This window comes from Bombus flavifrons, chromosome 5 (assembly GCF_040668555.2).
Source record: "Bombus flavifrons isolate JBK064 chromosome 5, iyBomFlav1_principal, whole genome shotgun sequence".
Lineage (NCBI taxonomy): Eukaryota > Metazoa > Arthropoda > Insecta > Hymenoptera > Apidae > Bombus > Bombus flavifrons.
In genome coordinates this window covers 8,315,378-8,342,143 of record NC_138446.1, presented here as the reverse complement: position 1 = coordinate 8,342,143, position 26,766 = coordinate 8,315,378, and the positions used below count along the sequence as shown (strand labels likewise).

The following is a 26,766-nucleotide window of genomic DNA, read 5'->3' as shown; positions in this document are numbered from 1 at the left end:
CGTTCATTATCGTTTACGATTCAGATGCTAATTGACATCAATCAATATTGTTATATATAGTGGGTCAAATTAATACTTGGTCACTCTTTAAAACAGACTAACCTTTTTAAAATTTAACGAATCGAAATCTGTTGATGCAGAGGCAAGCGATAAGCGTCGTAACGTGTAAGAATCTTTCAGAAAAAAACCATCTAGACGATGAATATAATTGTTAATATAATGTTAAGAATCCTGGGATATTGACCATAATATTGGTCTGAACGCCCCTTTAGATTTATTACAGTTACAGGTTGAAAGTCGTAAACAACTATGATTTTCAGTGTTTTTAACCGTTTGTAGTTCATAGTAACGTGGATCTGGTTCCGATAAAATTTTCCGATAAAAGCATAGTTTAAATTTTCATTACAGGCTCAAATAAAAACATTGTAAAAAGCGATTTCCACTATTTTCTTTGCGATTCGGACTAATTGTCATTTTTTCAACATTTTGTTTACACATCATCTAGTGAACCAATTCGTTTAAGTTCTTAAATAAATTTACATCGTTTTATACGATAAAAACATTTATCCTGTTTTAAAGTGCAGCAAACATTAATATAAGTCATGTGTTGGCGACAGATTCGTTGAATAGAATATAAACGACTTGATTCGTCAAATGAATTTGTACATTCAGTCCATTCGCCCTTTTTCGCGATACTAGCGCCACGGTATCACACGTTTTTTTATCAGTTTTTGCGAATATTACCTGCAAGTTACCAAGAGTTCCTATAATTGAGATAAAGATAATGTGTTATTAAAGCTATCTTGAAATCAGATATATCTACCTAGTGTTTGAGCACAACGGCGACGAATCAGCTGACTTCTTTGTTTTATCTATTGCTCCCCATTCAGTTAAGACTCAACGAATGGTGGAGCACAGTTAACTGTCAGTCCGTAACTGACTTTCCGTTGAAATTGATGTGCGTGCTTCGTGAATTCACAAGACTGGCCTGTGATTCAGTTGGTTGTACCGTATCTCACTGTACGTATCTCGATCAATCTACATATCAACAAACCTACTTCTCCTAACTTTTTCAATTTCATCATTCGGCATAATTTCATAAATTAAATAGAATTAGATCTTCCAACGTTCTTCAGTCATCCGTCAAGGTAGGTTTAAAAATAATTAAAAGTAAGATAGGTCGTTGCTCTAGTTCTCAACTGTCTTATCTCCATTAGTTCGTAAACTGAAGAAACTGAGTTTAAAATCTATAAGGAATTTGATATTATTGCGTGGAAGTAGGACTTAAAAGAACTAAATATTTGTTGCCTTCTAGGTAGAATTTTCATCATATTATCATGTATTTGTATTTTTTATATCAATTAGACGTATGTGGATTGATTAATTATATGTTTCTAAGAGATGAAGTTAAGAGGAACAGTTGAGAACTAGGGCCACGAGGTGTCAATTGTTTAAATAGGAATGCAGAAATGGAGGGGAATACTATTCTAACGTAAGAAATGAATTAGAGGAGATAGAAGACGAATGATATGATTTATAATATGATTGAAATAAAAATGGAACGAGAAACCTTTTTAAGTAAAAGTTGTTGATTTTAGATTGTTGTAGAGTGAATTAAGGGTGATTAGAAATCGAGTGATGCGATATACAATATATTTGAAATGAGAATGAACTGAGAAATTATTTAAAATAAAAATTATCGATTTTAAGAAATATTAAATAGTGGGTTATACTTGTTTAATATAACAGTTGTTAAATTAATATCGTTGAGGATATTATACTGAAGATGGACACCGCGCTGATGCGGCTGATAATATTGGAAATAATTACTTTCTCAGATTTTCAGAAAAACAAATTTTTTGCCTGCAATTTTACTTCACTTATATTTTAATGGGATAAGAGAAATCGAATCCTCTGAAAAGCAGATCGAAGCAGTTTATTTAAAGGAGTAACTGCATTCTCGTTCTAAAAAACATAACTCACATTCACAATAGACTTAATCAGTTTCAGGAATGATCGAAAAATTGATCGATTTCATTAGAAACTAAACTCACTTCTTTTTTTAAATGAGTTTACAATACTCTCGACTGTGAATTTCGTAAGTGCAATTTTTCTTTTTAATAAAATAAACTTTTCTGTAAATCTATGGTGTTATATGCACGTAGAACCATACAAATACAGAATGTAATTAAATTATTCTAAAATTTTCCATTTCGTCGATATAGGAATAAAAAAACTCATCGCTCTTTGAAAACCATTTTATAATTATCAGGTAACACTAGCAACAAAAAAAGTAGTAGTACAACTCCTGGCACAATTTGCACAATTTAGCATATATTTAGAAGTGTTTATTCTCTAGAATGATCTCGAATTATACTATTTTCGCTAAATCTTCATTGTATTTAACAATTTGTACGGAAAATGAAGTACGAATTAATTTAAATATTTCTCGAAGAAAGAAGAATAGTGTTCCAGCGTAAATGTTTCACTGAAATTGATCCTCGCACGAAAACATTGTCTGCAAACCTGTTTCTCTGGTCATTCCAGAAGATCTCATTTTTCATCTCATTCATTTTTCGAATCAAATAATCGCGTTATTTATGACTGCGATGTTTGCTATTTTCACATTAATTCTGTAACGTTTCATTTTCCTATGAAAGAAATTATTTAAAGATGCAATACCTTATCTCCCATACACAAAATTATTTCGCTAATTATTCATTATTTATATGTCGGAGAGGAAAGAACATCGGGATTTCCCATCCGGAATATTGGGAAAAGCCCCAATACCGTAGTCCAGACTTATACTATAGTTACACTTAAGTAATAGAAATAAGAAATAGTTCTAATGTTCCAATCTGGCTTTGTGACGATGGGTTCGGGCTCGAAGTGACATAGCGGGTCACAGGACGTGGCCACGGTCACGGGAGGGACGTGTACCTGACAGAGGTATGGAATGATTATATGGATCTCCTTAAAAACAAAGATTGACCCGAGAAGTGGGGACAGGAATATATAAGGGAAGTTTCATTTGGATTACGAGTTAGTCGTTGGACGAATTGCTGATTGAGTTATCGAAAAAGTTACCCGGATCGTGTATTACGTTGGTACTCGTCATCCCATGGACCGTGGATTCGTTATCGAACCTGAATTCGTTGTTATCATCATCTCGACCATCCTATCGCCGCTATTACTCATAGCCTCTTGTAGTGTCGACATTTGTACCGATAAACATTAGCTACATCCGCGATAGTAAAGTAAGTAAAGCTAATCACCATTATAGTTAAATTTACCATAATTTACTTGAAGATTTCACTTATATTATGTCTTATAATTATACTTCTAACACATCCTTAATGATGAATATGTTATGAATTTGTAAAATATAATAAACGTAAGGAAAGCAGCTATATGAAATTCGTAAGGAATATTATACAAACCGAAAGCCTCTCGCAGACGAAAGATTACAATACATTATTTATATGAAGATACAATACATTATTTATATGTATAAGAGAAATATCTTTTTGGTAGTATATAGTGCATTTACGTTAATCTTGATGACTCTTCACTTTGTCAATTTTATTACTGTTATTATGAAGGATCGGAGACTGATAATTTTCTGGACTATAATACCAGAGGAGTCGATATTTTGAACCAAGTTGAACTCGGATTTCAGTCATTTATCTGGAAGTTGGTAGTGAAATAAGTGCTATCTCACCGAACAAGCTTATATAATATTTTATTATATTCCTATTTAATAAGATTTCGTAAAAGTTAAAAAATGAACGTTCGAAAAAAATATTTACTGATATTTTTTTATTAAACAGTAATGGTAAACCTTCTGAATATTTGTTATTGAACACTAGTTAATAGATCAGTATTGGTTATTATATCTATTTGTTATATTATATATATTTATTAATATATTTATTGATATAAGAATGGTTATTATGTAAATGTGTTTTTGCTTCCGTTACTATGATATCTGACATATTTATTGTTAGCAATTTTTTTTCTAAGATGCATTTAAGATGCAAAAGTGCACAAAATGCATATGTGCAGTATACAATACTAAACTATTTATAATAATATAGAGCACTGGATACAGTTCACAATGGATAGAACGAGTCTGTCTTAAATCAATCTTTTTAAGAAATGTATACTGGAAATAAAGCTTAGCAGTAAACAAGCGTATAATATTAGAGTATGTATAATTACCATGTAATTGAAACGTATCTTACATCATCATCTGTGGTGCAATACATATCTATGCTGTTCAAGTCTCTTCAGTTACGTTATAGGAATTTTACGAGAGTAGTTATATCATCATTATCAATATCGATTTCTTATGTAATAAACATTTTTCTTTTATAACGATATATCCAGTCGTATACTAAGAAATATATAATTCAGCTCCGCATTGACTATTAAATATTAATTCCTTGTAAAAAACAATATCGTGACCTAAAACGTCTAAAATTTGTTTAATGTCTAGATTTTTAATATGACTTCGTCGATTAGGATCTCCATGATGTATTCATGAAGTTGTTTCTTCTAATTTAGATTAGATATAAAGCTTAATGGAATTGTAAAATTGAAAATTGTAAAAAAAATGACATTTCTTTTTAATATTTTTTTTATTCAGTATAGAGTTTAGTAACGTTTCTTTTTAATATTAGAAAATCTTTTAAAAATCTAAATAATGTTTAACAAAGTTGAGTTTCTTTAAAAGAAGCAACCCATTAAGTATTTATTCTTCAGCTTACTTTTGATATAATTACTGAAGCTATTTTTATTAAATATGAAGCACTGTGTTTATTTCTTATACATTGATAAATAATGTGTTATTTAATGTAACGTAATCCGAATTACGTATATGTCGATATTGTTTAAAATTATTGAATTCTGTCTATTATCGTTTCCATTTTTATTGTTTGCTATTTAAATAAAATTATTTATCACAATAATGCTATTCTGGTTAATATAATACTTTCGTGAAGATACAAAAATTTTACAGTAAGAAAATAATAAAATAAAAATAAAAAAGATTTTTCCGTATAAATTTAGTCAATAATACAAGGTCGCATCCCATCTGTCAATCGTTAGTTGAACCTAACCTGTATGTCATAGCTATCAGGTAAGGATTATGCGTCACTTGTAGGAAATTTTGCGGAAAAACCATTTTTATAAAAAAGAAACAATATTAAGGTACGTGTCGATTTGGGAATTTCTTCCGATAGTTGCTCTTGAGAGTACTCTTAAATTGTCTGTCTATCTGAAAGCAAGTTCGAAAATTGATACTCTCGAACTTACTAGAAAAACTCACCGAAAGCTGCTATCTGTAATGTTCATTATTTAGAAGGGATTTTCGAATTGAAGATGATACCAAGATGTTTTGCAATTTTGTGCAAATGAAGGCAACAGAAGTTCAGTGTATAATTGAACCAATTCCTTTTATTTACAATTAACCACCGATGCCTTCATGTGTGACGATCTTGTGGTGTTTATTGCGAGAGCTGGAATTAAAAATTTCAAAATCCCAAAATAGATCCAGCTTGAAGTTCCTTTTTTTATCGGATCGCTGTTACTTCTTTTTTGTATTTTTTCTTTTTTTTCAGTTCTTGTGTCACCTGTAATTTTGATATTCTGATAATATTTATATATTTCGTTCTATTACATACTTCATTACACTTCACTTACCTGGTTTCTCAAGTTATGAATTGTCGTGATATACTACTTTTAAAATATGAAATTGTTTCGAATTGTGCCAGTAGCTCTTCGATCATGGTCTATTCGAGAGTAAGCTACCTCATCCCTCTGAAACAGTTACTCTCAAACGTTGAAGAAATACTCTCGAAAGCAACTTGCAATAGTTTAATTCTCAACCGGACACGTACTTTTCTGGATAGCTCAATTAGTAAAATACCCGCTTGGCAAGTAGAAGATTCCGATTCAAACTCGGCTCAACAACCCGATCGACCGAATATTTTTCTCCCTACGTAATTTTTGAACCGCTAGACTCCTAATGACTTACATTTTTGGATTCTACGTATCAAGAACTACCATAATGTATAAAAAAGTCATATAATGTAAACCCCTAAAGTAAAATTTTATCTTTTTATCAGGATTTTAGGAAAATGTACACAATAAATCAGCTACACCATATTTCATCGTGTCTGATGTACACCTTTACGACATACAGGGGGTTTTTGATTACGATACCTCTGCTTAAACCCCCACTTGGTGACTTCGATCCAGGACAACTTAAGTTCTTGACTGTATGGAACCTGGTAAGTTGCATATTTTTAATATTAACAAAATCGTATTTCGTTCAAAACATTTGTAATTCTCTTATTTGTCATTATATTTTGTTTTCTACTGTTCATCATATCTTATGGTTCACGATATGTAACAAGTGCCGACAAATATAATTAATATAAATTCCAAAAAATGTTATGTTATGAAAAATATTGGCAGCAAAGAATATAAAACAATTGCTAACTTAGATGATATGACATACTTCTTAATTAAATACCAAGGTTGTTAAGCATATAGATGTATTTTTAAGATATTTAAGATTATATTTTGGTCAGTTCCGAAATTCAGATACACGTGCACGAGATCGTTAAGCTCGCCCAACAGTCATTTATAAACAGAAAATAAGCGGCCAGCAACCGGCAAGCAATATTGACGTATACACTGACATACAACTGTAGGCAAAATTCACTGTAGTACCGGTAGTTCTTGGCGAATATCTTGGAAATTAAGCAAATCCACTTTTTCTATGTATAGGAAAAATTCAAAATATCGATTTCTACAACATATCTAAAAATCATTGAGACCGGAGGGTAGTTAGTTTTCCTACAGTTTCATCTAAACATCATTCACCCTGAACGATGTATTTATAGTTTTATATAAACGTTTAGTCAAACGCTAATAAATTTACATCGATGCGCTTGTGTCAGCTAAATAAATACTGTAATATTGCGTTCCACATTTTACAACATGATGGAACGTCAATAAATGACTTCATACTGAAACTAAATATGAAGCCTTGACGTTACGTTTATACTCCAAAATTCTTAATCTTATACTAGTTACGCACAGTCATTATTTAATAGTCTTTTTCACATTTCCTTTCTACTCTCGCTTTCCTACTTCGTACAACGTCTCAATGCCAATACTCAAGCACGATTTGCTCTCCGCGTCTACCTCGTGTTTCTAGACACATGCGCGTTGCAGCGGCTCATTGTGTGTGTGTGTGTGTGAATCTGAATCTTCTTCCCCATATTAAAAGCGTTAAGCCGGTTTCACACAGCGATACGTGTACCGCAAAATACGTACCGCAATATACGTATGAGATATATTTCCAGGAATAAAATATACAGTATCATTTATTCTTGAGTAAATCATCTGTATAGATCATTCTTTGATCTGTAGAAAAGTATCGCCAGCGATCAAGTTTCTCAAGATGCACGAAATACCGCCAAATTGTATTTGTCAACAATCGTCGTTTAAACGCTTCTGTTGGCATACATGTATAGTCTATCCAACGTGACGGGACAGTGAATGTGAACTAAATTTGATTACTGCGGTTGCAACTATTGGCTGCCGACTAGTGATATTCGAAAGTCGACTGCCTCGCCTCGTTGGATATAATATAGTATATCCACATTTCATACACGTATCATCGTGTGAAATCGGCCTTAGAACACAGGGGCTGGTTGCCTCTATTCGCTATTGCCAATACGTCATAACCTATGCATGCCTCTGACACCGTTATGTAAGTGTATATAGCTTGGTATAGCGTACATATAAAGCACAATCTTATATATAGATTCTGAAAGTCCCATGATAGGGGCACTTCCAGTCATAGTATAGTATAAAGGTGTTCGAACACCCCTCAGGCGATTTGTGACTATTTCCTGGTAGTTCTCTGACAACCTGTAGATTGCGTCAAAGTAAAAAATCTGGTAACTGTGCATAGAAGGATAGAGCTCAGCGATTTTGATCAAATTTAAATACATTGTGAAACTAAAAAACTAAACACATTTTCGACGAATTCACCCGTTATAGATCGCTTGCTGGCTGTCGTATCGTGTGTGCCATTGATGTGCACGTACAGACAAAATTCAATGTCTAATAGCAACAGTTTTTCACCAATATCTCGAAAACTAAGACTGAACGACGGTTACATATTATATATAAAATCTTCACCCTTATACATATTTAAATTTCATTAAAATCGATGAAATGTATCCCTTTATATACAATTACCGAAAATCCAAGTTGCTCTGATTTTTTGCTATAATACCATCAGTAAAATCTGTATTACACTTTTTAACAACTTCCTTTTAACAACGATGATTCTTGGGACGGTCAAGGGAACTACTCAGTAATCGTCACAAAGCGCTAATAGGATAGAGGTACTTCGTCAAAACATCATTTTACCCGAGAATTTCTCCTCTCTAATATTACACAGATTACCTACACCATGCTTACAGCACAAACGAGATATGAGAATCTCATCATTTGAAATCTAAAATTGTTTACGATACAAAAAACTTGCTGTTCCTGTATTAGGAATCTAACTTTACCAGTTTCAGAATCTGTACTTTATATCGTATATACAATGAATGGTACATATAGTAAGTGTAAAATAACATGCTTCCTTGACGTTCGTTTGAATAACAAACTTCTCATAATATCCATTGTTTTAAAAACATGGTTTCATTAATCAAACAAGGTTGCGATACATAACGAATATTCCATAAATAAAAAATATCTACGGTTAGAGAATAGGTAATATTAATTCTTTTACAAAATTTTATAACAATATCTTGTAAAAATGACCAAAATGAAGTTACATATTATTATACAACACAATCGCAATGGTTGTCTACCCGTATAAGGTATCCAATTTAGAACGCAAAATTTCTACTTATACTATTGACTACATACAATTGATAAAACGAAGTATTCGTATTTTATCTTTTAATAAGGTCAACAAATATTTACGTATCTCAACTTGATTAATGAGTTACGAAATGCTATTTCTAAAAAATATACATGTGATTTACTCGAAATATGATATCATTGAAATTCGTAATACTTTCTCTTTTTTAATAAAAATAAAATCTGTAACGACCACTATACAAGAGTCTGTTTAAATTTAGCGTGTACATAATAGAAATCAGCGTATCACTCGAGCGTAGATGCGGTATAAAATCGTGAATGGTAGTAGGAAGTGAAAAATCACGTAACATGTTATGGTAATCATCTTTCTCCAGTCTTGGGATCCAATCCTTTATTTATTCCTATATAAATATGTAACACGTCTTAATAAATTAATATCGAACTTTCAAACAGAAAACGCTTTAAAAATCGAAAGAAGTTTCTCATGTATCACGATGATAATTATAAAATTTCTCTAAATAATTACGAAATCTATATTTATCTTAAATTATATTTTTCAGTATAGATCCACAGATTAAAATAACTAATCTTCATCGGGCATTAAACTTAAAAGAAACATGATATTCTTCAGAACAGGTCGAGAAACGATTTTTGTCAGCATAAGCTCGTGCGCATTCCGTTCGCGCAGAGAAAGAGCAACAAGAACAACAGCACTTTTTATCTCTGTCTTCTAATGGCGCTTCTCTATTTCGTACACGCCCCGTTCCTTTTTTTATGTCCTATTTTCGTACTATATTATGTACTTTATATGTATTTGGCTTTCGAAATCAATGCGCATTTTGATTGAGAAAAATACGATAATGACTGTAGATGTGCTACTCGTACACATTTAGACAATATGTTAGTTCTGTTAGTAATAGAAACAACACGTATCTGTCTATACGATCGCATACAATGTCGTCAATTTCTTTCTTGCCTTATATATGTGTATACAGGTTCTTTTTTATCTTTCTGATCATTTTGCGTATCCATTTTATATGCAAGTTTTATTTACTTCTAACCTGTGAATTTTAACCTGTGCACCGTAGTATCTAAGTCTCTCCAGATGAAACCATACGCACATGGTGAATTGGTTATTTCTCTCTTTCTCACAATCCTCATACTGTATTTTCATCTATCCGTCAGTCAGTACGTTGCAGACCGTCGACGCGGTCGATACTATTAAGTGCGGTTTGAGAAAGCCGAAGTTTCCAATTTTTGCTATTAAAAAAAAGATAATTAGAAAATATTTAAGTAATACAGAATGTTTACTTTGCAATAACTTCAACTTCTTAATTATTTCCGTTTTATTAAGTGAGGTTAATATTTTATCTATTTTTGTGCAATTATATAGATAGCTCTACATTTATTCTTTTCTTTGCTATCATCAACAGTCTGTGCATCGTTTATTTTGCATCGTTAGTTTTTTGTTTTGTTTTTGTGAATTGTGTAGGTGGATGATCTTAGAATCACAAAGTAAATGTCAGTGATTTCAACAAGCCTATTATTTACAGTACATTGTTTTTTAAGATTAAAAATATTATAAATTTCTTTTTATATAGAAACGCTATTTTTATTCCCACGATTATTTTTTACTGTAATGAAATCAATTGCAAAAAGCACGTGTCATTGTAGAGCAATCTGCTTTGTTTTTAATAATTTAAATTTCAATGTTATGCTCAATCTGTTACCTGGAATCTAATACACGATACTATATATAATATAGTAGATAAAGTTAGCAAGACAAAGTAAATAATTGTTTGAAATGTTATATACCATTACAATACCATTTTATTACGTGCTATTTACGTAATTCGAGAGTAAACTGTCTTATGTAATTCATAGTTGAACACAATATTATAGTTCCTTATATATCTTTCTTTAATCGGCTATATAAGTACATTACATATATACTATATACAATGTACATACAACAAGAAAATGTAATTACTAAAGAAATAAATTTCTTGTTAACGTAATATGTAATATATAACTTAGTTAATATGTTATACAAAAGGAAAGAAACAATATCTTTTTTTGTACATCTTTATCCATTTCTTTCAATTTTCATAAACTATTTCATAAATTTAGAACAAACTTTATTAATACAGAATAGATAAAGTTACGATTGTTATAAGTTGTAACTTAAAAAAAGGCTTCTATTATAAAAACAGAGAATCCAATAATCCACCCATTTTGCATGACATAAGAAACATTTGTTAAAAGAGTGAATACACACAGAAAAGATGAATAATTCTTTTATCAATTAATTCCTGTGTGATTGGTCGAATACGATCGCCATCATGGAAATCTATCAAAGGGTTTCAGATCACGAAAAAACTGTATGTGAAATAACTACGAGATGCAGGAAGGTCTACTAATTGGATTTCACATAATCTCCTGCGTGCAATTCGCGTTCTCCGTGTATTATGATTACATGTACACTGTTGTCCCTCCAAATCTTCTCAAAATGCACAACAGCTATGGCGGGAAATTCAAGTTCCTCACTTTCTGGGACGCGGTTAGTATCGTGATATTCAATGAACTCTTTTTTGGTCTCTTGGTCTCAGTGGTCTCTTTTTTCACATGTAATTAGATTATTTTCCTAATCCACCTTACATAACCACTTACGATCGTGTTAAAAATACTAGCCTGATAATTACTTATCAAATAAAACTGATGATGTAATAAACATGACTGATCAAAATGGTACTTACAATTAGAATGTCAAATAGAATGTCAATTGACTTAAAATATTGTTAATTATTAGAAAACAATTATCGGTATACTATCTTTCAGGCATGTTTTACATAAATACTTGTAAGATTCGTTTACATCAAGTAAACTAAAATTGCGTGATGGTTTTAATCTTATTTCACACTTTCATTATTATGCAATACACATAAAAGAAGACGTAAGAATACGATATTGTATCGCATTTGAATATCGCATTCGCAAAAATGAAAACAGTCGAAATTACAGTAAAATACAGTGATCTTTTTGGAGATTGAATAAATATTTAATTATACTTACTGATTTCTCAAAATTGTAGTAAAAAATTAATTTATACATCAAAGTGATTTACAAATCAAATGTTTTAAATGTTTAGATAACAAAAAGAGTAGTCGTCAATAATATTAACATAGTATATATAGCATCTCCAACGAGGCAGTGTAAGTAAAGAAAGTTTTACTGTTGCGACTGCAATATTGGCAATAGCAATAAAATATTGTTTACATTTATTGCTTCATCTCGTTGGACGGACTATAGGGACATCACAATACTCCATATATACATCATGATATTTATATATTTATTGAACTAATGTCTAAGCTGGGAAAATAAATTTTTCATAATCTTTTGCTACCACTGAACGATTTCATATGATCATTTCACGTTGATATTACAAATTATGAAGCTCGGATAACAACAAAACTCAATTGTTCGAGTACCACTCCATATTATCTCCGAATTACAGCACGTGTCATGTCATGTTATTTATATGCAGTCAAGTGACTATCATTGCATGATTTGAAGTATCCATACAAGACAATTGTTTTATTAGTATTTAATTGCTGTCAATACTTCTCGGTATAATTCATTGCAATAAAACTTTGTTTATCTGTATGTATGAATACATTTTATATGTTACGATGTTACATACAACTACGTACATATATAATTTTTTATTCATATATAATGTCGGTTTAAATATTCATCACCGTTCATATTATTAATCCATTGCGGATGTTTATCAGTTCATGAAATATTAAAAACTCCATAAAATACATTTACAAAATAGACACATATACATATAGAAATACAAAGAATATCCAAAGTACAGTATAATAATCATGATAAAAATAATCATACATAAATAATGTGTTGCTACATTATTTATTTTAGAGTACCTACATTAGACATGATATGCGAATACGTTTATAATAAAATAATTAGAGAATAAAAACAGCAGAAAGTTTTCACTTTATACTGAATACATATGTGTAATTGACAAATTACAAATTGTAGGTTATAGGTCTCCTTTTTTACAATTTTACATTAAATAGAATAATGAAATGACTTATAATTTATGGAATATATTTATGTATGTATGCAAATTTTATTTATTTTTTTATCAAATTTATTGCAATTATGTTAATTATTGAGATCTTTTATTCGCTTTTTGCATTATTCTTATTATTATTATTGAAGACATGATGTTTGTTTAATTACAAAGGAGATGCGGCATCATAATATCTTTGTACTGCAATTTCGACATTACGTCTCAAGTTTCACTGAAGAAATCTACTTTCTGTACAAAATTATCTTTTAAACTAATTATCAATATCTTTTAAACTTTTACTTATTAGTTACATAAATCGCAACAAATAAACCGATAAAAAATGTTTTGAATAATTTTTACGGAAAAGTACAATATCATATATTCAAGCTTTTTTAATCATTAATCTAAACAGTAGAAATTAAGTGTGTGATCATTCATTGTTTCAGATCATTCAAGCGATATTTTTCTTCATATGTATTCTAAATGATTGGTTCGGCACAAATGCAGTTAATCCTAAGAAGCCACCATTCATACGTAAATTAAAGGATCATGTACATGCGATCCTCGGTTTTCCGATTGCCATGGTAAATTAAGAAAAAGACAAAAACTACAAAATTTAGTAAAAGGTTAAAAATTATAGTTTCATACATTTTCGTATGATTTTCTCGGATTATAGTTCGTTGGAATAATATTCTGGACTTTAATGTTTGTGGATCGCGAATTGGTGCTTCCAAAGGCGCTGGATCCTTACTTTCCGTGGTGGCTCAATCATTTGATGCACACAATGATCATGGTTTCCACGCTAATAGAAATGATGATAGTCCCGAGAAAATATCCAAGGAAATCATTTGGCCTTTTGTGTTTATTGTCCTTCATGATTGTATATTTAATTTGGTACGTTGACAGTGTAAAAAAAAATATAAAAATTATAAGAGAATATTATGCCTTTGGTCAACTGTCATATTTTGCTTTTAAACTTTGATTAAAATTTTGATTAGGATTTTAAAATTATAAGTAAATATAAAGTAGACTTAATATATAGTAACGTAAAGTATAATATAAAGTAAAAGATTTATTATTAAGTTAATTACGTAAATTATTACTATTTTCAGGGTGCATATAATTTTCTATAAGAGCGGTATCTGGGTGTACCCAATACTAGATGTGTTGCCGCTGCCGTTACGAATTGTATTCTTCATTGTACTGCTTTCAATCTCCTTATTCTTGTATTTGATCGGCGAAGCAGTGGACAACTTCCTTTGGGGTAACGAATATACTAAAAGTAAAAAATCTTATGCCAAGAGCAAATAGCCTCGCCCATGGTGATTAGCTGCGCTGACTTCGGTCATACATTAGCCTCCTCTAAGGTGGTGGTAAATAAAAATTAAAAACCAATTTTCTATCTCCTCCACCTCTTCCTCCTCCTATCATCCCCCCTGCTCCATTTATCCTACATTACGGCATGCACGCGTATCCAATGGATAAATTTTCTTTCGGAAACTCTTAAACAAAAACATAGTAATATGTGCATGCAAGGACAGAGTGCGTTAATTTTTACCCAAAAGCAGAAAGCACGAGGAGAACACGGTCGTTAACAACTTGTTCACTTGAAGAGGGTTGCGTAGCTGGAGCATGTAGATGTGACTTTTTTCTCTCGTGTGGTTTGTGTCACATGCAACAAAGAAAAGGGAAGACTAATTGTAATAACTAAGTACACTGCACACACTCTGATGCCTGATATTCATGGTGATGTAAATTAAAAAATGCAAACAAATGGAAAGTAAAAAAGAGAAAAACACGGACAAGACACATACGTACACACGATGCAACAGCTAGTACATTTTTATACGTTCGATATTTGTTACTCTGACAACAAAGAAATGAAATAAAATTTAGAAAGAAAGGAAGAAAATGCGTCATAGAGAAATGGTGAACTGTGAACACGTGTGTGGAATGAATGCATTGTTCCGCGTTTTGAAGGTATATCAACAGACATGTTTGCAAATACCGTTTTACCAAATACTAAAATCCGGCTGTGTTTGTACCGAGTATAGGAAAAAAGTACGTAGCAGAATGTATCGGACCTGATTTGAAAGCATAATGAAGTGAGGCGAATCGAGCAAGAGGAATATGCTTTTGCTGGACTGATCGAGCAAAGAAACCATTAGCACGTGTACTCGTGTTCACCAAGATTTGATGCCATCGATGATTCTCGTGTCGAAAATGTATCGAGTGGAGATGAGAAATACCGTTTTTGCATTTATAACAGATTAGACTAACTTTAGAGATCTAGTTTAGCATTTCGTCATTTATATAATGTACAAAGAAATATGATATAGTCGATCAGGAGTACAGAGTTTGTTAACGGATTTTAGTTATACTTTTAAATAATAAGTGCACTAAAAAAGAAAAGAAAAAAAAGATGTATAATTTTGAAAGATCTTCATGAATTTTCAATATTTATTACTACAATAAAATCAAAATATCACGTTAACGTGATTGACTTTATCTGTGAGTAAATTGGACTCGCATACCGAGAAGCTGTTAAACTATATACGGAAAATATCAATTATCGATAACGGGTTGACCTTATCTATAGTTACGTTCCATAAATATATTAGTAAATTTCAGAATACATTTTCACAAAGATACAATGCGTTGTGCTAATATTCAACTGAAACATTTTTGTTTATAGAACTAGATATTTTCCATTTATTTCATAAAAAATTTTGATAATAATTAGTTATTCTAACAATTTATACAAAATGGAGGCAAAAATTATTGAAGAAATGATGTATTGCTAAATACGTATCGTTTTTGTTTAATACTATTGAATAAAGACACCTTTTAATGTATTTTTTTGTTAATATTATATGTATTTTGAATGTTGTATTGAAAATGTAGAATGTAATTTCTTTCAATTTGTTGCACAATTCGTCTTAACTTTTTAAAGGACAAATTTAAGATAAGAAAATAAATTCTACTTGTACATACATAAAAAAATATTTGTATGTGACTTAAGTACAGTAGGATATGCATTTTGTAGAATACTGTAATATACAGAGCAATGTTAAAAATAGATTTAGATTGTTCTTTATAAAAAGCCAAGCGAAAATTATACTTATGATATGTTTACAACTTTAGTATTGTAAAATGTCATCGAATTATTTTTTACTATATTGCAATTTTATCAATAATAAAATGTATAAAAAGTAATAATATATACTACTAAGACTGAGTTATTTTAAAATAGTATTTACAATTACAGTCATGTCATTACACCATTACACATATACAGTCACACATGTAAATAACACAAGTCACATATAGCTGTTATACTGTTAAATCTTCATGAAATATGTTGTTTTCTTCCTTAGAAAATACTCTGAACATATACATATAAAAAATAAAAAAAACTTACAAAACTAAAAAAAACTTGAATAAGTCTAGCAGTATAATAGTTATCAACTAAAAAGACAGATTTTGAACTTCACTGTATCGCAAATCATTTTCAAAAAGTTTTTGTACGTAAAGTCGGAGGAAAAACTGACGTTACGTAGTGATATTTTTGTTTTTATTTAATTGCGGTGAGATCTGTGTTCCCTTTGAGCTACAATTTCGGCTATTGATAATCTCGTCTATGCTCTGTTTTAATTCCTCCATTTCTAAAATGTCCAATGGCAACGATGTCTGCGTTGCCATTTCTCGAGCATTGCCAGTCTGCGCCTCGGACTGCATTAGTCTTGTCAATTCAGGAGAACACGAGTTTAAACTAGATGCCAGATTTCCCATTCCAGCTTTTCTATATACCTCTTTTATTTCTGCGTCACTTTTCAACTTAATATCATTGGATTCTTGAAACAAGTGCTTTAAAATGGTTTCATCTTGGAGCAAATATTTACTCCTACGGCCTTCTCTGCTCCTCCTATCACTTTCGTGACCATAACTTTTCGAACTCTTGTTGCTAATTTTACTCTTGCTACGTTCATGAGGTTCTTCAGGATCTAACATTTTAGCTTCTTCTTCTGGTTGACTGTCATCACTGTCACTGTCTTGATCGTCCTTTTCCATATTTCCTGCTTCGATATCCACGTCTTTTCCTGATATTTCTTGATGCTGTTTCTCCTCACTACTTAAATTCTCATCACTGCCACTTTGCCCTGGAAATAGGAAAGGAAGCAGCATCCCAGCATTCTTCCCATCGAATAATTTAGGATTCAAGGCGCGGTCATCTAAACCAGCGCTAGCCGATCGTCTCTTCATATTAGGCACTTGAATGGGCGGTACTTTCGAATTGCCACCTATAGTCAACGCCGATAATATCTGTGCACCGAGCTGACTTTCCTGTGATGTCGTACTGCCTCTTCTAAACAGCGGACCTACTTTACCTGATCTAGATTTTCCGAAGTCTCGTCGTCGTTTCCCGCGTCGACCGCGTGAACTGCTAGCGACTTTCCGCGTTGTCTTCAATTCAGCTATTTGAACTGATATTTGTGAATCCAAAGAGTTTCTTCTAGATTCCACGGACACCCGACGTACGCTAAAACTGATTTCAGAATCTACAGAATTTCTCCTGTTACTAGATACAGAACCCGTTGTACCACCGACGAGTGCACCTCTACGAGTAACTAGCTTTGGCAAAGCAGCTGCCCACGTTGAACTGAAATCCTGAGAAGCTACAGAGTTTAGATCGAAGTTTAAACCGACTGGATCCTCGTGGGTGTTATGGAAGCTGATAGACAATCGGCCAGCGTTGTTGAATGTCTTCCGTTTTGCAAATGCTTGAGCAATTACTTTGTGTTTCTTCAGTCTAATAGGCTCTTCTGTTTCGCAGTTGAATGTTCTACAATAAAATAATTTTAATAGCTTAAAAGTTAAAAAAAAAGAATGAAAGCAATGTTATATCCTACTATATAATACTACCGTCTAAGAAATCTGGTCCAAGTATCTACAGTTGAACCAGTCCACACCCATGAAGACATAAGAATACCAGCAAAAAATGGTGAAAGCAAATGTAATTGCATTTTAGCTGCACTCGGCCGTACTTCCATTTTACATTCCGAAATATCCAAATACTTTGTTGTTATTGCACATCTGTACGTGAAATATAAAATGTTATTAAACATCGTATATTATTACGTGTTCTAATTTTTTATGTTTCGATTTTCTTACATCATGTAATTTCTAAAACTCTGACGCCATTCTTCAGAATGTTGAAATTCGTAAATGTGGCAATAAAAGGTCACCACAACTGCAGCGAATGTGAAAATCGAGAATAGTCCCGTGCGCACAATGGTCTCTCGTATTTTAGAACTTGCTCTTTCAGATATAATTTCTTGACTGCTTATTTTTAGTCGAATCAAAGTAACTAATCCTAAAAATATTAACAATAACGTTAGTTAACTTGAAGTAAAAATATCATTTTTTAATATTTATTTTCACCAAGATACTTACTAGACTATAATCTTTATGAAAGCATACAAAGAAATACATTTTATTATATGAATAAAAAGTATAGAACAATAGAAAATTTAAATGAGAAAGCTAAATAGAAAAAAGATGTAGATTCAAAACATACCTCTGCATAAGAAATAACCTCCAACGAGTAAGACAATCAACACAGGGCCAAGCAAAAACCAAGCTCTGACTGCGTGATTAGTGTAACCCACAAAACATATACCAGTAACACTATTTCCATCAATTTCCCCTAATGCCATGATTGTAACAGTAAGGACAAGTGGTAAACACCAAGCAATTAAATGGAAGTATGAACCCTTCTTGTCAATCCTGTCTTGGATTTTGCCTAATGCTTGAAAACTCATATGCCAAGCATATGTAAGGATCACAAACCATACCATAGCTGCCATAAGGGAGTAATACACAAGAACAAACACTACGACACATGACAAATTCTCTCCACTGAAAACATATTAGTACACAAAGTTTTTATATCTGACTTAATATAAAGATTTTCAACAAAATACGACATATGTAATTATGCAACAATTTATTATATACATTAAATAATTATAAGCTACCTCGGCTCACTCATTCTTAAGGTTCCATCTTTCCTGCACACAATTACTTCTCTGCTTCCTGTAAACTGAGCAAGCCATCCAATACAGGACATCATAAAGCAACAGTTTATGTAAAATACAACTAAAGCTGGATATTTATTTGCACTTCTCCAATCAATTAAAAATGTTATCTGAAATAACACATAAATTAGATACAATGTTATTTCTTTATATTCCTTTATCGTGACAATTATTACTTACAACTGTGAATAAATTGAATGAACCACAGATGCCTGCAGCCCAGGCAATAAAAGAATGAATTTGCTTATGCTCATCTGGTGTAAAAAGTGGATCATTGCACTGTGTTCCACAACCTTCAACTCCTTCAAAAATAGCAAGTGCATTATCAGTTGGAACTAATGGCTTTAGGCATTTACCAGAAATATTAAATTTCAATTCTCTAATATCATTTTTACATAGTCTGGGAAATAAATCTGTATTTTCACATTTAACAAAACTTGGCCATATTGTGTGATTGAACACGATTCTACACGGTCCTGAAACCATTTTACACATCTCTTGTGATGGTAAATCCACTGTGTCATTGATACATTTTGGCATAAATATTGAGCACAGGAAGGGTTGAACAACTGCCCAACACTTTGGCATATGTCTTAATGCTTGCAATACATGTAGTTTTTCCTGTAAAATAAGTATATAATAAATACATTTAACAAAATGAAAAATAAAATATTAGTGTAAAGAATATTTTAAACAATATAGGAATAAGGAAAAAGCATTGTAATATTTAGGAGTGATATAGTCAAGGCAGGAAGTACCTGAGGTGATTCTGAATAGGATTTTTCTGACCTGAGATATCTGGTATAACAAGAGAACAAAGAAAAGAGAAAGTGACTCTAGACTTGAAAGATTTGCCTCTTGTAAAAATCAAAAATTACATTTATAAATATATTCATATCTGAAAATACCTATGTGAATTATACTTCATGTGTAATATAATATACCTCTACAATATCTTGAGTTACATGTTCAGGTATAAGATCCAATGTAGTAGTGGTATATGACAATCTTGTACCCATACAAGTACTCCTTTGCATTTCTACACATTTTGCTGCTCTATGACAATTTAAAGAATCAGGTGGTAATTCTCTCATGGGGTACCTGTCCAGCAGATAAGTGGAATCCTTAATTCTGTGCCTGGGACTCAACTCTAAACCATGTTTCCATGTTTCATTATTACTATTCGAATTAGTAGGGAATCCGTGTGCCAGTTCCGACGACGCTCGGTGAAAGATTAAAAAATAATAAATCAATAGGAGCGTCATCTGAAAAAAGATTAATTATCATGAAAAAAAAAAAAAAATAATATTATTAAAGAGAAAAAAAACAGTGATGTACTATATAGTGATAATTTGTTATGGGCTTTCGTAATCGGTGCGCGATTCCCCGGCATGCTATCGGCTCAATTAAAAAGAAAATGTCACGTGTACTGCACCAGAGATAAACAACAAAAGTATTCCATGAATAAAAATAGTACCTTCGGACGCATCACTTAAAACTACACGCCAATTATTTTCTGAACGACTATACAGTGCCACGGAGAAGGCTCTCCGTTTCGTTCGGACAAAGCGTCTTGCATCTTCTACGCTCGCGACAGTCGCATCCAGCATACGAACGCTCGGACCACACACACGTTCCGTTCGCTTCCAGGCCACCCACGACGAACCCGATGAACTTGCTCATACCCATACCTCTTTCCGGTGTTTGAATGCACGGGGCTGTAAACAACTTCGCGAATACCTCACCAGTGGCAGCATTGTGGAATGTGCAGTATTATCTGCGCATCGAACGCGGGAAATTTTATAAATAACTCATTTCATGAATAAAATATTAATAATACGTGGTATTTTCTTTTGTGCGTGATTTTTTTTAGCAATTATTGTAATTTGTAGTAAATTCATTCTTTTAAATACAGAAGTAATACATGTATCTGTATTTACAATAAAGTGAGATAAATAAATTACTCGTTGGTTCAATCAATCATTAGATTTTATGTGACAATAATAACACTTGACATGCTTTTTAAAGAAAACATAAATGAACTTATTACAACTATCACATATACATATTATTATATATATACATTATTACATGTATTACAACCTATGTATATCATCTTGTCGACTTTGAGCAATAATTTAATATTAATTTCAATATTACGCTATATAAATAGTAATTTTATAAACCTTAAATTAAAAAATATATTCTGTTGAAATTAAGTTTAATTACTAATGTGAAATGATATTTTTTTACAGAAACCTTCCCTAAAAATGTTTATTCTGACATCTAATTATTATTCAATAAGCCAGACAATAAGACTCGCAAGCCGCTTCATTTACATAATCAATATAGATAACACGGAGTGCCGTTTTTCAATGAAATGAACGATGAAACACGTACATCGATAAATGTAACAAAAATACAATATAACGACGTAATATAAATGCGTAATTTCGACAAATTACTCCAGGCTTAATTTGTCTGTCAATTATTATTTTTACTGGTGTCGACCTCTGCAAAACATTTCTGTTAAGCACAGGTGTTAGAGCATGTGAATTGTCAAAGGATAATAGCGTGCAAAGTACTTTCGGTAATGGTTTATTTTGATAAATATGATAAGTTCATGATGTTAATTAACAATAATATACATTTTAGACTAACAACGTGCTATTAGGTGAAACGTCGGTTTTCTTCACTTGGCCTTTCCTTATTCCGGTGTAACAGGAAATATGATAAATTCCCCTATAGTTGATTAGCTGCTGGTGCTGATAATAACATGCTGTTAATATATGATAAGCCTGGGCCATATATGTCTATACTCAAGTTGGAATTAATACCAGCGGAACATAATACTACACGATCTCTCGACAGTCTGCGACCAGTATTAGATAGTAAAGCAATCATTAAGGTGACAGATGTGTCGTAGAATAACCTGAAAAATTATTTCGATCATACCAACTTTTATTGATAATTTTGAAGTGTACGAATAAGAAGGTAAAATATTTTCTTTATGTAAAAATTAACATAAATAATTTTACAATAAGATTTCAAATAAGATATTTTATATTGGATTTTTTTTGTAGTTGAAGATGTTTAAGATCCTTTATTTAGGATTATATTTATTGCTATTTGGAAATTGCATTGGTGATTATCCAGATAGGGACACAAAATGGCAAATGTTATGCCCAGGTTTATATCCGAGAGCTTTCACAAGTTACACACCTCGTGGAAATCTATCTAGTGGAATATATACTACCCAGCCTTTAAATACCATGAAACACTGTGTCGCTGCATGCTGCACCGAAACTACATGCAATGTGGCACTTATGCATAATGGTACCTGCTATCATGTGCAGTGTAAAAGTTCTAAATTATGTATACCTTTATATAGGAAGGATTTGGCAAATGAAAATCCTCCAAGCATGGTTCTAGTTAAACCTGTAGAAGAAGATGAAATGTGGAGTGATTTGTTGGATCAAATAAATGATGATACTGGGTAAGATTTCAATTTTATATATAATATTTTATTATAACTTCGTTTAATTAATAATTATTCTAATTGACTTCTAGAGGGTTTCTCATGGATGGTACAGAAGGAGATCATATTCTTTTTGGTGGGTCAAATGGGATAAGTTGCATCACTCAAACGAATTGTTTAGAGCATGAAATCTGTGTTAAGTCTGGGGATAAATCTGATATTGGAATTTGTCAATGTTCTACTGGATTTAAGCATAATAGTGCAGGTAATTATATCATTTAAGCGGTCATTAGAAAGATATTCAATGTGTTTTAATTTATTGAGAATTTTTTAATTCGTATTAATTGTGCTAGGAATTTGCACTTTGGTGGAAGACATAGAACTTGGTGTAACACCTCAAGGAAAACCACAAAGTATAAAAGATTCTGGAACATCTATGAAGCCACCAGTAAAACGATTGCTGGTTTCTGCAGTTTCAAAAGAAGTACGCCTACCAGAGAATGAAGTAACATTATCTGCATATACTGTGCCAGCAGAACAAGGAAATGAACATTACAATTATGCTTGGAGTCTTCTAAGTCAACCAGATGGCCATACTGGCACAATGTCTGATCAGAACTGTATGACTGTTAAATTAAGTAATTTATCTGAGGGTTTATATACTTTTAAAGTAACAGTAAATGGTCCAAATACCTATGGAGAAACATACGCAAATGTTAGCGTTTTACCACGTAAGTTTTCTTATTATGCTTATATTTCCTTTGGTTATTATAATTTATTGATTTAATATTATTTGCAGCCAAGAGAATAAATCAAGCACCAGTTGCTATAATTTCACCCGCGTCGCAGGTTGTAAAATTACCGAATACAGGAGCTGTGTTAGATGGTTCGTCGAGTAAAGATGACGATCGTGTTATTTCTTATCATTGGGAATTGCAACGAGGTCCTATTGGATATCATCCTAATCTAATTGATACACCTACTTTACAATTAGATAATCTTATCCCCGGCAACTATACTTTTAAGTCAGTACTGATATTATAAACTATTTATTTGTACAAAATTTAATAATTGTTTAATATTTCAAATCTTTCATCTTTTTAGGTTAACAGTAGAAGATTCCAATCATATCACTAATTCTACAAGTGCTAATATAACAGTTTTGAAAGTAATTGATTATCCTCCTAGTGCTAATGCTGGTCAAGACATTATTATATATTTACCTCAGAACACATTGACACTCAATGGTAACTTAAGTACAGATGATCATGGAATAGCAAGTTGGGAATGGACAAAAAGTCCTTCAGATCAAAACAAGGCAGTAGATATGCAGAATACAAGAACGCCGTATTTACAACTGTCTAATTTGGAGGAAGGAATGTATACATTTGTGCTAAAGGTAACAGACGATTCAGAACAATTTTCTACAGCTGAGGTTCATGTGTTTGTGAAACCACCAACCAATAAACCGCCGAAAGGTAATTACATGATTTTAATTATTCTTATATTTCTATCAAAAAAATCTAAATATTATTTTATTTTACATAATTTTAAATAGCTGATGCTGGCGAACTTATAACTATAGCGTTACCCGAAACAAAAACTGTACTAGATGGTCGGAAAAGTAAAGATGATATTAAGATTGTATCTTACCATTGGGAGCAAATGAGGTAAATTTAAGTTCATACATTAAGTTCATATATTTAATTGATTATATCTCGTAATATTATAATGCAGTATTAAATTTGATTTAACAGTGGACCTAGTAATGCTGTATTTTCGGCAGTGAATGAATCAGTTACGAATATTACAAAATTAACGAAGGGTGATTACGAGTTTAAGTTAACTGTAATTGACGATAATGGAAATAAAGATTCGGACACCGTTAAAGTAAAAGTTACACAAAGTAAATAGAATTTTATCCTACACTCTATTAACTAGTATTTGTAATTACTTGATTATTAAAATTAACTTTATTACATAGATAAAAATGCTGCTCCGAAAGCAAACGCAGGTGGAGATCAGGTTGTTGTAGCCCCGATTAGCGCACTAATTATTAATGGATCTCAATCAACTGACGACCTAAGAATTAGTGAATGGATGTGGTCGAGGGATCCGTCTAGTCTTGCTATAGGCACTATAGTTCAGAATTCTGATAAATCGCCAATCTTAATGGTAATAATATTTAACAGTATCATAAGTAGACAATTTTTTATTCATAACAGAGTATTTTTATATTTTATTTATAGTTGACAGATATCGTGCCAGGAAGATACCTTTTTAGATTAAAAGTAATAGATGATCAAGGTCTTAGTAACGAGGACACTGTATCCGTGATAGTAAAATCCGGTAAATATTACAGAAGAAAAGAAATAATACTGTAATAAAGCTTTAAATAATGTATATATTTTCTTTATAGACCCACAATTATTGCATTTAGTTGAATTAACATTGAATATCGAAGCAAATTTGCTAACAGTGTCGCAAAAAAATTCTTTGGTATTAAAATTACAAATGTTACTGCGGGATGAAGCATCTATTGTTGTCCGAAATTTAAGAGCGGAGCCACATACAGGCAGAGCTGTCTTAATTTTCTATGTAGAGAAAAAAGGAGGAAAAGTCGCTATGTACGGGCCAGAAGTAGTTAAACGATTGAAAGAAAAATTAAGACAAGATTCAGGCATTCTTCACTTGTCTGTTGCAAACATTGATACTGCTGTGTGTCAAAATAATTGTTCGGGTAAGTATCTTTTATTAAATATCATTATGTTATAAATAATTTTGTTGTACGAAATTTGTTTTTAAATAGGCCATGGAGTATGTGATCAAGAAACAAGATTATGTATGTGTGAAGCATTTTGGATGCAAAATTTAATACAGAAATACTTTGGCAATGGCGATTCCAATTGTGGTATGTTAAAATAAATACGAAAAGTAAATTTTAATATGAAAATGAATTAAGCTGACTTGAAGTCATACTTTTTTTCAGATTGGAGTATTCTCTATGTAATAATAGCATTATTGTCTCTAGTCGTATGTTGGGTTGGCCTCATTTGGGGTCTTGTTTGTCTGTGTCAAAGAATATGTACAGGTAAACGACGTTCACTTGGTACTAAGAAAAAACCACCGCGTTATTCTCTTCTACAACCGGAACCGGAGGACGACAGCAGCACATGTACGGCATCTTTCCTTTTATATGGATTTAGAAATAATATTACGTCATGACTCTTTATGTGTTTATTTTTATAGTTTCAACACATAAAATGGTGTTATCTGAATCAGACACGGACTCCGATGATGTCTTATTCGAACATCGCAAAGCGAAAAATAGCAGTCAAGTAAGAAACGGTAAATCTCGAAATGGCTTTATTAAAGTGGGCTCTAGAGTGAAAACATGAGGTAATAGTCACACTTGTTAGGGTTTTAATGAATCGCGCATTAAGTAAGCCATAATTTCAGGAATTTGTTTCAGGAATGCATAGAATTTAAGATTTCGTTAAACGACGCACATTTGTGTACGTTTAGCCAAAAAAAAAAAAAAAAATAAGAAAACCGTAAATTTTACTAGTCAGTTACAAGGCTGTAATTTTAAGTATGTATCTAGCAAGAATATGATTTCTCAGAAGTTGCCAACTTGTAAAAAGAATTTGACGAAACTAGATGTACTTAATTAAGTACTGATTAGAGACAAGAAAATACACGCGCTCACTGTATTGCATCTTGTTTGATTTATTCGAAATAACACATATATTTATTGGTATTGTGTACACATATTTGAAACTTTTATTATATAATTATAGTTGTGCCGCCGTATATACGCGTGCGGTATTATAGCACAATGATCAAACTTGATTTGATTACGGCCTTAGAAAGTATTGGAATTAGTATTTATATATAATGATCGTTTCTTATTCATATATCTCTTGTATGTAATACTTGCTCTTTAATACGTATATCATCGATCTTATTTTTACACTGCATATGGATAAATAATAAAATTTATTATCCATATAGTTAATGTGTTATTTAATTTCCCTTAACATATATTTTAAGCGAATATAGTTTTCGATGTTAAATAGAAATTATAATTATTTCTTATAGCACGTGTTACAATTATAAAACAATATAAGTAACAGGAATCATAAAATGATTTTAAATTTAGTATAAAG

At 31.7% G+C, this 26,766-nt stretch overlaps 3 protein-coding genes and 1 long non-coding RNA gene across 14 annotated transcripts; 2 read left to right on the top strand and 2 right to left on the bottom strand.

The window, feature by feature from the left end:
• Positions 1 to 871: 871 nt before the first annotated feature.
• On the top strand, positions 872 to 15,002 carry LOC138179564 (androgen-induced gene 1 protein). 5 transcript variants are annotated; one of them, XM_069112460.1, is made up of 5 exons: positions 872 to 1,020; positions 6,129 to 6,293; positions 13,468 to 13,605; positions 13,698 to 13,915; positions 14,134 to 15,002. In XM_069112460.1, the coding sequence occupies exons 2-5, from the start codon at positions 6,141 to 6,143 to the stop codon at positions 14,330 to 14,332; spliced, it is 708 nt and encodes a 235-aa protein (XP_068968561.1). In that variant the 5' UTR covers positions 872 to 1,020; positions 6,129 to 6,140; the 3' UTR covers positions 14,333 to 15,002. The 5 variants fall into 5 exon arrangements, with proteins under 5 accessions (XP_068968561.1, XP_068968559.1, XP_068968556.1 ...); XM_069112458.1 differs by having other exon boundaries at positions 893 to 1,148; XM_069112456.1 differs by lacking the exons at positions 872 to 1,020; positions 6,129 to 6,293 and adding exons at positions 10,145 to 10,277; positions 11,279 to 11,479.
• LOC138179565 (uncharacterized) lies at positions 2,203 to 4,464 on the bottom strand. Of its 2 annotated transcripts, XR_011173084.1 has the most exons (3): positions 4,222 to 4,464; positions 3,441 to 3,687; positions 2,203 to 2,651 (listed from the first exon to the last, which is right to left on the bottom strand). It is a non-coding gene; the product is annotated as an uncharacterized LOC138179565 (long non-coding RNA). The 2 variants fall into 2 exon arrangements; XR_011173085.1 differs by lacking the exon at positions 2,203 to 2,651 and having other exon boundaries at positions 3,271 to 3,687.
• A 978-nt stretch (positions 15,003 to 15,980) lies between the features above and the next one.
• On the bottom strand, positions 15,981 to 20,874 carry smo (smoothened, frizzled class receptor). 2 transcript variants are annotated; one of them, XM_069112454.1, is made up of 9 exons: positions 20,597 to 20,874; positions 20,064 to 20,384; positions 19,300 to 19,740; positions 19,060 to 19,229; positions 18,600 to 18,940; positions 18,194 to 18,395; positions 17,945 to 18,115; positions 17,410 to 17,864; positions 15,981 to 17,322 (listed from the first exon to the last, which is right to left on the bottom strand). In XM_069112454.1, the coding sequence occupies exons 1-9, from the start codon at positions 20,606 to 20,608 to the stop codon at positions 16,574 to 16,576; spliced, it is 2,862 nt and encodes a 953-aa protein (XP_068968555.1). In that variant the 5' UTR covers positions 20,609 to 20,874; the 3' UTR covers positions 15,981 to 16,573. The 2 variants fall into 2 exon arrangements, with proteins under 2 accessions (XP_068968555.1, XP_068968554.1); XM_069112453.1 differs by having other exon boundaries at positions 15,981 to 17,864; positions 20,597 to 20,872.
• A 693-nt stretch (positions 20,875 to 21,567) lies between these two features.
• LOC138180305 (dyslexia-associated protein KIAA0319-like protein) lies at positions 21,568 to 26,610 on the top strand. 5 transcript variants are annotated; one of them, XM_069114048.1, is made up of 16 exons: positions 21,598 to 21,709; positions 21,775 to 22,113; positions 22,203 to 22,615; positions 22,690 to 22,862; positions 22,951 to 23,328; positions 23,397 to 23,622; positions 23,702 to 24,075; positions 24,156 to 24,267; positions 24,355 to 24,503; positions 24,582 to 24,772; positions 24,847 to 24,946; positions 25,017 to 25,337; positions 25,407 to 25,508; positions 25,587 to 25,772; positions 25,847 to 25,996; positions 26,070 to 26,610. In XM_069114048.1, the coding sequence occupies exons 3-15, from the start codon at positions 22,209 to 22,211 to the stop codon at positions 25,993 to 25,995; spliced, it is 2,868 nt and encodes a 955-aa protein (XP_068970149.1). In that variant the 5' UTR covers positions 21,598 to 21,709; positions 21,775 to 22,113; positions 22,203 to 22,208; the 3' UTR covers position 25,996; positions 26,070 to 26,610. The 5 variants fall into 5 exon arrangements, with proteins under 5 accessions (XP_068970148.1, XP_068970149.1, XP_068970145.1 ...); XM_069114045.1 differs by having other exon boundaries at positions 21,599 to 21,709; positions 26,057 to 26,610; XM_069114047.1 differs by having other exon boundaries at positions 21,568 to 21,709; positions 21,794 to 22,113; positions 25,847 to 26,610.
• Positions 26,611 to 26,766: the final 156 nt, after the last annotated feature.

Coding starts and splice junctions, on each gene's coding strand:
- LOC138179564 (XM_069112455.1), top strand. CDS start 10,041: ATGGTGAATTGGTTATTTCTCTCTTTCTCACAATCCTCATACTGTATT. Junction 10,278..13,467: donor TTTCCGTTTTATTAAGTGAG/GTTAATATTTTA, acceptor TCATTGTTTCAG/ATCATTCAAGCGATATTTTT. Junction 13,606..13,697: donor TCGGTTTTCCGATTGCCATG/GTAAATTAAGAA, acceptor CTCGGATTATAG/TTCGTTGGAATAATATTCTG.
- smo (XM_069112453.1), bottom strand. Junction 19,741..20,063: donor TAACTCAAGATATTGTAGAG/GTATATTATATT, acceptor CTTATTTTACAG/GAAAAACTACATGTATTGCA. Junction 18,116..18,193: donor AGTTTTAGAAATTACATGAT/GTAAGAAAATCG, acceptor TTTCACGTACAG/ATGTGCAATAACAACAAAGT.
- LOC138180305 (XM_069114047.1), top strand. CDS start 22,209: ATGTTTAAGATCCTTTATTTAGGATTATATTTATTGCTATTTGGAAAT. Junction 24,947..25,016: donor ATCCGTGATAGTAAAATCCG/GTAAATATTACA, acceptor TTTTCTTTATAG/ACCCACAATTATTGCATTTA. Junction 25,773..25,846: donor GGAGGACGACAGCAGCACAT/GTACGGCATCTT, acceptor TTATTTTTATAG/TTTCAACACATAAAATGGTG.